Raw genomic sequence first — 11,881 nt, forward strand, 5'->3', positions numbered from 1 at the left:
AATTCTACTTTGTTCTGTCTTGCATTTGCTTTTAGAAAATAACCTATTGTTGTATTTTGTTCACGTCTTTCGTAGATCTCTTTCTCAAATTGAATTCCGTTTTAGTTGTCTCGAAAACCACATCTAGTTTATTTATTATAACATTTTATCCTTATACCTTGGCGTAAAATAGCATGAAGAAACGTATGGTGAGAACTAGCTATCGATCAAAGTGACAATACTCACTTAAGGCCATTGATTTTTATTCAAATGATGATATTTCTTGATCTAGACAGTCACATTTGCATCAACTATCTAAACATCTCGCCAAGGATTTGCAAGGACATGATAGACTGGATGGAACTAGACATGTCACGTGCCTGTGCTCACATTATGCCTCTGTGCAAATCACCAAGCGAAAGATAATAAATCAGATTGATTATTAGATGAAGACAGTTATGTACTTTATCATGGGCCTGGTTCATATGGCTTTGTCCTAGGCATACGTCTCTACACTCGCATACCAGGTTGTTCAAGTGTTTAGGGAGCATGTATATCAGCAAATGAATTTGGCAACAGCAGAGAGTAACAGAGTCCGGTCAGTGTTTTTTTCAAAACATGAATAAGACAACTATTTGTGTAGGTAAGAAGTATTTAATTCACTGGGATAACTTAGTTAAAGTCGACTAAAATCGAAAGGGTGTTTCGAATAAGATTAAAAGTCACAAACATACATTCAAGGCGATGAGTTCATCAATAATATTTAGCTAGAGATGGCAGGAAATGACTTGTTATGTATGAGTGAACGAATAATATTTGCATCAAACAGTGTGAAAGTATTTAATTCATTCTTAACCACTATTATAAGAATAAAGAGTCTGTTCAGTAAAAAATGAATTTTATATAGTTAAGATCATGAGTCAGTTGAAGCTAGACCACCATCGAAAACCTGGAAGCACTGGGCGGCTGTTTCGTCCTATTATGGGACTCCTCAGCAGTGCGCATCCGCGATCCCGCTCTTGCGAGATTCGAACCCAGGACCTACCAATCTCGAGCCAGAGCCCTTAACCGATAGACCACTGAGCCGGCATCCAACGGTGTTAATGTCTAACCTCAACCAATCCACGAAATTGCGCAACCAACTTCCATTGTACTGAGGTGGATACTTGTCTCTACCTGACATGGATTAACTCCACTGGCCACGACTTATCACTAGAACTCCAGGAATTACCTCATGGAGCCAGTCACTAGTGAGCATATGATCATTATCACAAGGGGGTTTTGTGGAGATTTTAGTAATTTTATATAGTTAAGGTCATGAGTCAGTTGAAACTAGACCACCATAGGACGAAACGGCCGTCCAGTGCTTCCAGGTTTTCGATGGTGGTCTAGCTTCAACTGACTCATGATCTTAACTATATAAAATTACCAAAATCTCCACAAAACCCCCTTGTGAAAAAATGAATTACTTATGAGTAGTACTTTTAAAGACATTACAGAGAGTCAGAGTTCAACCCAAAGAAGCTCAGAAAATCCATATGAGAAAAGAATTCTAGTAAATCAACTGGCAAACCTTTTTAACTGAGGACAAATGAGATAATAACGTCTAGTTTATAGGTTTTGAATTGGATATATCTATATAGTTTGAAACAGTTTTAACCTCGACAATTGATTTCTGGATTTCCAATCCAGAAGTCTCACCGTTCATAACAAGTTAATATTAGGTTATGGTTCTACGACTTGAAATATTCCGCATAGCTTTCCAGTTCTCAATAAATAATTATGACTCGCCTTGAATAAATGACTGCTTGGTATGTAACCATCCACCCATTATCTGTTCGGTGACTCCAAGTATCTATTTATTTAAGCGCATAAATATTGGTACAAGGAAACATCAGACATATATATGCGCCAGACAAATCTCATTTGATTTGTGTGAGGGCTATGATACTACCCGGGTGTCCAAACCGAAGCAGGTGATTTCCTTAGGGGGCCACACCCGGAGACTTTGACCTAAAGATCTGATCCACAAGGCAGTGGAGCATCCTGAGGAGATGCAGTTCCATGGTAGCCGGTGACCAACAGCAAGTTCATTCGCCATTCGTTCCATCAGGATACTGGAGCCCATATGCACCATTGGTTTGGAATCAGGGTTTTCCAACTCCCCTAGGTGAACTAGCCGTGCCTCCCAACCCTGTTAAAGCGCCGGATATTCGCTTTTCGTCCTCTGAATTTCGTAAACAACAGTAATGTCACGAGAAGGCAGTGAGTAGGACTTCCTTGACAATGGTTGTATACGCGTGGCCATATGAGGGCATTTCGAGAGGGAGAGCTAACTCTTCCCACTCTTGGCCGTACCAGGGCATTTGGGGGCGAGGATTTTTCTGAAGGGAAGTTAAGCTAAAAATTGATTGACATAATCTAGAGTAGGTGTGTCTCAAGTTTGTCACCCCTTTTCTTAGAAGTACATTCGTGTTGTTAACTGACTTTTATCTTCCTCCGACCACCATCGAAAACCTGGAAGCACTGGACGGCCGTTTCGTCCTATTATGGGACTCCTCAGCAGTGCGCATCCACGATCCCGCTCTCGCGAGATTCGAACCCAGGACGCCGAGTGTCTGGCAGTCCAACATACCGCTTCTGCGATCATCCATTTAAATCTGGAACCAATTTATTATGCTAATGCAACAAATATGCTCAGGACTGAGTAGCTTGAAACCGGAAAATCCTTATATACGCTTGTTCGTTTCTTAATTGTACATGCCGTTTGTGTATTGAGTAATGTGTTAACGTAGGAAGTTGGTTGCCCGAATTTGTTTGAACCATTGTGCGTGAATGTATGATTAAACGTGAGTTTGCCGTGCTGAGCCCTTTGCTTGGATGGACTATCTATCTAGTGCCTCCTGGATTCCAGTGTTTGTCTAATGAAGTTATGTCCGTAAGTAATCTACGGAAATTATACAGTTGCCTTAAACCCTCCTATACCAATTGACTTCCCTTCATACAAATTCTGTAGCTTACTCGACAATGATTCCGTTAGATTCCATAGAGTCATAATATTATATTAAATAAATGACTGAACAATCATTCCACTGATCATGCTGATTTCCCTAGCTGTTATTTCATGATCTGACGTTCTCGCGAGACAAATCATGTCCGAATTCAGTAACACATGATGAACTATATCATGCTTTCTGTTAATCATTTATTAAGTTTATATGACTATAACTGGTACGGCTAGATTACGTGTCCTACTCAACTGCTGGTCTTGACTTACTATAGGATTAACTAGAATGATATATCTTTCTGACTTAAGTGGCATTATGCTGGTGTTTCACCACCTACTAACTCCGTATTCCGGCTCACTCCAATGGTTCAGCCAGGTTACTTTAGTATGGAACAAAGAATGGACAAAGTACTACCAGAAATTGCTGTAGGGAGAAGACTGGGCGAAGATTATGAGACAGAAATTTCGTATTAAATGGGAAAGACGCTTTGCCAACAAACTTTCAGCAAGTGTTTTCCCAAAAATTATTCCTCTGTTATCTTTCTTAGTACAAATAGCGAACCATTTTCCTGTATAACTGGCTCTGGAGACACTAAAATCCCAAATCCTAACATCAATCTAATCATATCATCACTTAAAATAAACTCTCCTGAATATATGTTCACCTTACCCTATATACTGGATCTTCGTATTACCAGATGTTTTATCGCAAATGAATATTCACATACAAATTGGGCTTAAGAGTTAGCTCATCAGAAACAGCAAACGTAAGCCGAAAAACAGAGAAAATAAAGCATCAATTCTTGGAGTTCTAACTCAACTTCGCATAGAAAATCTTAAGTGGTACCGTCTTTCCTATGCCTGGGTAAACGAGAGTTAGAGTAGTTGTGACATACTTATCTTTTATAAAGAACCTCTCGAAATCACGGTTAACCCCTTAAACTCTCTCCCAGTTTTAGAAGTTCTCATTCAAGAAGACCATGATGCTTCACGATGAAAGCCCAAGTTCTTTTGAAGTCATAAGCTCATTCCACCTTCTGAAAATCGGAGCAAAAATTCATCTAGTTATATGGAATGCCCAAATAATGTGTGAGACTTTTGGCTATTTCAAACAGCAGAGGAAGTGAGAATATATAACCCGGCGTTACTTGGTACAGGTGAAACTTCCGTGAAAAATATAGGGGTGAGGAAGGTTAACTTAAGTAAAGCTAATATTCTAGTTGCCAGAGTAAGATGCTCCACACTCGGAAAGCCGTACTGACACCCTCCAAGGAAGCATGAAAGTGCGTATAGGATGGGAAAGTCAGTGTTGCATAATCACCAAAACATCTTTCAAAGTAGAGGAGATAGAAATTACAGTGAATGTCATTCAGTCCTGTGCACCCGCTAATTCTGTCAGCGAAAATCACAGAGATCAGTATTACAAAAGGTTATGGTCCATCGTAGAAGCGACCTTAGCTCCGAGGTCATGATAAACAGCACCGGGTATGAAGATATCATGGCTTAAATGGACCGGGAGAAAAAAGATGATGAGAGGCCTAATCTCATCGTTTTGAATAGCATGATTGCAGGTGGTAACATTCTCCCCACAACTGCATACATTAAACGACATGTATTTAATTGAACTACACTACAAAAAACCAGGGCGATTACATCAGCATGAACTAAGAAATCGAAAGGTCCAAGGGATATGTAGGGACAAAGTTAGGTTTCGAAATCGCTTCAGATAACCAGTACATTATGGTGGACGAGATGAAACCAGGGCTGAAGAACCATTTGAAAGTTAGATATTAAGAACCCCAAATGTTTAATATAGTCTACTATCGAGGTGCTAACGAATTCACCAAACTCTGGATCGCTCTCAAAAACACGTTCCATATCTATGGGCATGCAAAGGTTTCCTTCGAATTTCATTATTCCAGACCGATGTGAAATCTCCATTTAATCCTAAAACATGTGAAAAATAACAACCACAGTCGGAAGGTTTATTTTTACAAAATCTTACAGTATAAATATTGCTAACTAGAATATGAGAAGCAATATTTTAAATTGCACACCAAACCGTAATAGCCTACGAATAATTTATCGAAAAATGATCTCATGTAAAAGAATATATGTTCGAAATTCGCGGTCTGATAATTTGGAAGGACCAAAGTTTTTTATATACAAATATTATGATCTGGTTATTAAGATCTTAACTTCTCAAAAGTCCTCACGTTATGGCTATCTTATTTCATAATCAAAGGTCCAAAGCTTCGTTCTGAAAACATTCTAGTAATCACATGCACCTTTTTAAGGATTCCTGCCAAATTTTAAATTTCACATTCTCAATATGTTGATTCAACCAGGAGTCTCTTCTAACCGAAGAACTAAACCCAAATACAAAGTCAACAAGCCGCATGCTCTCCATGGACTTTGATCGAGACGATGTACTTAAGACTACTAGCATTTTAGACACCGAAAGGTTAACAGGATCGGATGAACTACACCCCTAAAATCCTAAGACAAGTGGCACAATATGTTTCTGCCCCACTCACCGTGATATTCAATATGTCACTTGGCCAAGGTGAGTTACCTACGGACTGGAAGGGTGAGACCGTCACTTCAATACATAAAACAGGACCAAGACAACTTCCATCGAACTATAGACCTGTCAGCCTCACTAGTGTTGTAATTATGATGCTGGAAAGAATAGTCAAAAGATCATAATGGCATTCATGGGAGCCAACAACTTGTTAAATCGAGAACATGGTTTCAGAAAAGGTTTATCTTGAACAACAAACCTCCTTATAACAAGCGAGCAATCAACGAAGGCTGTAGACAATGGAAAATCAGTGGATGTTGTCTACATAGACTTCAGTATAGAATTTGATAAGGTGCTAACACATAGACTGCTCTTGAAGCCGGAAAATTTTGACACTGAAGATACGACTGGCATTCTAACTTTACAATTAGCTACTAGTAACACCTTCTATAATCGAAGCTTTTTCCCGACCAATGGAAATCAGAAGTCAGACGAGAAGAGGTAGGAAAAATATATTTGATACTTTATCAATATATCGAGGAACGTTTATTCTAAGCTGACTAGTGAACGTAGGAGCAGTGTCCCACGTTGAGTCGAAACGTGATCCGGTACGGATGCATGACCGAAAGCCTTCAGTTAAACAAGTCCACTTAAACAACGTGGTCAGCATCCAATGTCGAACACTTAATGAGCTATTGATTTTAGGGACTTATTTACAGCTACAACACTGATGGACACCTCCTAAAATGTCCTGAGGATTTCCTAGCAGGTTGTAGACAGCAAATAAGAATAAATTTCAGGTGCTCTGCCCGGAAACCAAAACCTAATGAAGTACCTAACGGCTTCCTAAGTTCTTTACTTCTTATACAATATATAAATGAATTCCCAAGTATAGTAGAGTCCCCAGTGCTACTACACGCTGATGACATTGTAGTGACCGGCCAGTCTCGATAAGAACACGATTGGAATAACGGAAACAATTATTATTATTGTAACCAATTGTACCAGAGATTGTTTTACTGTATTTGTTTAACTGTATCAGTTTCACTTCTTGTTCCGCTTTCCGCCTTGTTTTGGTTCGAGCTTGCTCACGCACTGCTTATTCGCTTGTACTCTTTGGCACGTCTCGGTATTATTTCGATACCACGAGATCGCCAATAAATATACTTGATCTGGACTAGTAAAGCCTTCTGATTTACGGGCTATCAAGGGAACCAAGTCGTTTTTGGACACGTAATCGAATAGTAGTGGTGATCATAGTCCGTCCACGACTCGACATCCACTACAACTGGTGAGCCGTATTTGGAACACGCAATACAGCTGGTAACCCAATCCATCGAGCACAAGTCAAACTTGGCCAATTCTCCAAACCAGATCAATCCGGTGAGTCTATTTATCTATCCACATCTGTTGCATATATTCGTATTGATATTTTTCAATATATAATATTTTGGCAACTTAATATGGTAGATAACGATAAGAATAACATAAATATGATAGACTCCGAGATACAGGTTATCAGTTTTCGACCGGTTCCTTTCATCCCTCATGATCCAGAAGTCTGGTTCGCGGCACTGGAATCTCAATTTGAGATCCGCCGCATAACCAATCAAAGGCAGAAGTACGCCTACGCTTTGGAATCATTGCCCGGGGATCACCCAACCGCTGTCCGTGAGGTTGTCCTCAATCCGAACGTTCCAAACGTTCATGACCGTCTTAAGGATGCCATCCTTCGACATTTCCTCCCATCAAGAGAGGAACGATTGAGGACACTATTAGCACGTCACCCTATGGGTGATGCTAAGCCGAGCCACCACCTCACGCGCCTGCAATCCCTTGCAGGAAACATGACAGCTGACTCTGAGATAGTCAAAGAGTTGTGGCTCGAAGCCTTACCAGTCAGTATCCAGCCAACCCTTACGGCTCTGCTCGAGGACACCCCGCTCAACAAGGTGGCCCTCATAGTAGATAAGATTCTAGCACGAGTTAACACCAAAGACGACTATTTGGTTGCTAGTACTTCCCGTTCTAACGTTGATCTCGATGCTAGACAACCTCCGGCTCATGGGGATAGGGACAGATGTATACATACTCGTCTCAGTTTCCGAGACCGCGCAAATGTGCCAGCCCCCTACGCCCCCCGACCCAGGTCACAATCTCGTAAGGCCGTAACGACTCGCCCCAAGCGGGCATCTTCCAAGCCACGCCAGAAGGCGGTTTCGGAAGCGAGTCCAGGTTGGTGCTGGTTTCACCGTGCTTTCGGAGCCGGTGCCCGTCATTGTCGAGCTCCCTGCTCATACAAGGCGGGAAACTCCTCAGCCGGCGAGTAAATGCGGCCGTACTCGCCGGCACTTCACCTCAGGTTGGCCGTTTATTTTACGTGCACGATTATCGCACCAACGCTAGGTACCTTGTGGATACGGGTGCCCAAGTTTCTGTCGTACCTATCGGTAACAGTAAGTCTCAAGCCACTATGCTTCGACTACGCGCTGCGAATGGCTCAGTCATTCCCACCTATGGTACACGACAACTTACGGTCAACCTGAGCAACCGACGACAGTATCTGTGGACGTTCATCATTGCCGATGTTCCCACAGCTATACTCGGTATCGATTTCCTACAGCACTATGAATTGCTAGTCGATTCACGTAGGCTGCAGCTAATTGATACTTCGTCGAACAGCAACTTTATGGGCTCTAAATCCCACACAAACGCGTACCGAATCACAGGTGTATTTCATTCGCGTGACGATTTATTCCACGTTTTATTTCAGAAATTCCCCAAATTAACTAAACCTCTCGAGGAGACTCCATCGGTGACCAATCGTGTGGTACACCACATAGTCACCCGCGGACCACCAGTCACGGCAAGACCTCGCTGACTGGCACCGGACAAATTAGCTTTCGCTAAACGTGAGTTTGACAATTTACTAGCTACTGGTATTATTCGTCCTTCTCACAGTCCTTGGGCCTCACCTCTCCACATGGTTCGAAAAAAGGATGGGGTTAGTTGGAGACCATGCGGAGACTACCGAGCGTTAAACACAGCTACACGTTTCGATAGCTATCCCATCCCCCACATACATAACATCACGGCATCACTCAAGGGCACGACAATTTTTTCCAAGATCGATCTGGTACGAGCATATCACCAGATCCCAGTCGCTCTTGAAGATATAGAGAAAACTGCTATCACGACTCCTTTCGGTTTATTTGAGTTCCTACGAATGCCATTTGGATTACGGAATGCTGCTCAAACTTTCCAAAGGTTTATCGATAGCATTGTACGAGACCTAGATTTTGTTCACGTCTATATTGATGACCTGCTAATCGCATCATCAAACGTAGATGAACATTATCAACACCTGACGCTACTATTCCAGCGCCTTTCGGATAATGGAATAATAGTCAACCCCGACAAGTGTGAACTCGGGAAGAAGGAAATAAAATTCTTAGGTCATGTTATTAAGCATGAGGGTATTCTACCTTGTGAGGATAAAGTACGTACTATAATGGAGTACACTGTACCGTCCACACTCAAGAAACTGAAGGCATTTCTCGGTTTGGTCAACTTCTACCGACGCTTCATTTCGCACGCGGCAGAACAGTTACGACCGTTAACCGATTTACTTCGCGGTAATCCACGCAAACTGGAATGGAACGACGCCGCACGTACTGCATTTTCAGATATCAAAACGGCCCTAGTTCAAGCCACACTTCTCGTGCATCCTGACCCATCAGCCACGCTTAGTATAGCGGTTGATGCATCGGATTTCGCCATAGGAGCCGTTATGCAACAGAATATCTCCGGTAGTTGGCAGCCCCTCGAATTTTTCTCACGACGCCTCACTCCTACAGAGACGAGATATAGCGCTTTTGGTCGCGAACTGCTAGCAGCCTACTGCGCCATTAAACATTTCCGGCACGCTGTAGAAGGTCGTAATTTCATCCTATTCACCGACCATAAGCCCTTAACGTATGCCCTGCATACCAAGTCTGACCGCTACTCACCACGAGAGTGCAGACATTTAGACTATATCTCTCAGTTCACGACAGACCTTCGTCACGTCAAAGGCGAGTCGAACTGTGTTGCTGATGCTTTATCACGTATCCAACTGAGTGCAGTTACTTTGCCAGTGCTCGATCTACCTGCTATGGCCGCCGCCCAAGCAAACGATACTTCATCATCTGCCCCGTCTACGGACGAGACTTCCGTCTCATGTCCAGACCTGCAGACCACACCGCCCTTGACTGCGGATGAGATTGCAGGCTCACGAGGTTCGAACGAGACTACCGTCTCACGTTCTGGTCGCCGAGTACGCTTACCCGTACGCTTTCTCGACTAACCTCATAACCAACTACGGATACAGTATAGGAATCTACCCCTATACTACACGAAAGCTACACTTTTCTCTTTTTCTTTCATTTTTTTGTTTACCCCGAGCCTACGCCTCTGACCATCGCTGTTCTGGTATCGTCGACTTTAGTCAATCTTGGCGAAAGCTGGCCTGATCACCCACGCTATAGTCAACGCACTCAGTCGATCTCTCTGACTCCAAATACGTATGATATACATTTGGTCCCGAACATGGTTATCCTGGTCGCATCTGGTTCCTTGGCTCAATCTGGTTTCGTCCTACGTCTGCAGCGTTTCTGGTCCGGACCTCTACGAACGCAACCTTCAGATTCTGGATACAAACCACTCTGGTGTAGCATGCTAATCCAAACAATCAACACAGTACGTTCCTTCTGGTACCGTTCTACGTCAAAGACTTTTGGTGGCAACTCGAGGATCAACGATCACTTCCTGTTCTGCCAACGCCTTCGTCCTACAATTGCACGTTTCGTGATCAGTCCCACGAACGAAACCGCTACGTATCGAAAGTGTAAACCCTTTCTAGCGGGGGGCTCCTGTAGTGACCGGCCAGTCTCGATAAGAACACGATTGGAATAACGGAAACAATTATTATTATTGTAACCAATTGTACCAGAGATTGTTTTACTGTATTTGTTTAACTGTATCAGTTTCACTTCTTGTTCCGCTTTCCGCCTTGTTTTGGTTCGAGCTTGCTCACGCACTGCTTATTCGCTTGTACTCTTTGGCACGTCTCGGTATTATTTCGATACCACGAGATCGCCAATAAATATACTTGATCTGGACTAGTAAAGCCTTCTGATTTACGGGCTATCAAGGGAACCAAGTCGTTTTTGGACACGTAATCGAATAGTAGTGGTGATCATAGTCCGTCCACGACTCGACATCCACTACAACTGGTGAGCCGTATTTGGAACACGCAATACAGCTGGTAACCCAATCCATCGAGCACAAGTCAAACTTGGCCAATTCTCCAAACCAGATCAATCCGGTGAGTCTATTTATCTATCCATGATTCATGATCTCAAGACCACGGCCCACTGACGGGAAATTGTAGCTAATGGGTTTAGAACACTATGAACTTTAAGACGGACATTCACCAAGTTAAATACGACCATGGTCAAAATAGTATACACAACCTTAGTGAGAACTAGGCTTGAGAACTGCTTTCAGGCATTAAGCTCTGCTTAGAAGGTGACTCCGATATCTTGGGAAAAGTACGAAAGGCAACTACCCGTACAATTTCAGAACTTGAGGTTTAGCACACAATGAACTGTTTGAGAAGCTAGACCTCTTAACTCTGCCCTATCTTAGAATAAGAGGTGATCTGATTTTGATGTATAGAGTACTGAGAAATGATTTTGGACCTAATATATCCTCTCTTTTTCTTCACACTAGACCTGGATATCTCAGAAGACATAGCAGGCCAGTAGAAAAGACAACAACAAACAAAACACCCGTGTCATACAGGTTTTCATACCGAATCATCAATTCCTGGAACCGATTGCCCGAAGCGGTGATGTCAGCACATTCAATAGACTCATTCGAGTGAAGACTAGACACTCACAGAAGCATACTAGTAAAGGAATAACATTATGATCAAAAGCGTGAAAAACAAATCAAATTTTTAATTTTTTGTTTTTAATCAAAAACATTTCAAATAGAAAAAACTCAGTACGTCTTGTAGTGATGAAGCTATTCTATTGAGGGCTACTTGTTGTTTTACTACGTTGAATTTATGATCAACCATGTATGTGTTTTCCTCAGTCATTTTATTAGGCAGGGGGCGCTTTGTTCTGTAGTTAGTGTGAGATTCAAAATTTCATGTGCTTATGATCGGCAGCGTGATTTTTCCCGACCAAATCATGAACTGCCCTGAACTTTTTTCTTATTCATCTGGTAAGCACTTTGTTTACTTGTCACACTGTTCATGTGAAGATGTGATACTAGTGCTGTGAAAGACGATGGTAGTGAGATGCCGATTGCATCTCGCTTCC

The 11,881-nt window shown here is 42.3% G+C and overlaps 1 protein-coding gene across 1 annotated transcript; it reads left to right on the forward strand.

The window, feature by feature from the left end:
• The first annotated feature begins 9,731 nt into the window (after nt 1–9,731).
• Smp_152360.1 (hypothetical protein) lies at nt 9,732–10,677 on the forward strand. Its single transcript, XM_018789007.1, has one exon. It carries the CDS (start codon nt 10,098–10,100, stop codon nt 10,461–10,463), a length of 366 nt encoding a protein of 121 aa, XP_018654494.1. The 5' UTR covers nt 9,732–10,097; the 3' UTR covers nt 10,464–10,677.
• Nucleotides 10,678–11,881: the final 1,204 nt, after the last annotated feature.

This window comes from Schistosoma mansoni, chromosome W, assembly GCF_000237925.1.
Source record: "Schistosoma mansoni strain Puerto Rico chromosome W, complete genome".
NCBI classification, from domain to species: domain Eukaryota; kingdom Metazoa; phylum Platyhelminthes; class Trematoda; order Strigeidida; family Schistosomatidae; genus Schistosoma; species Schistosoma mansoni.

Bases quoted from the DNA above. Each gene is read 5' to 3' on its own strand.
- Smp_152360.1 (XM_018789007.1), top strand. From the start codon at position 10,098: ATGGTTATCCTGGTCGCATCTGGTTCCTTGGCTCAATCTGGTTTCGTC.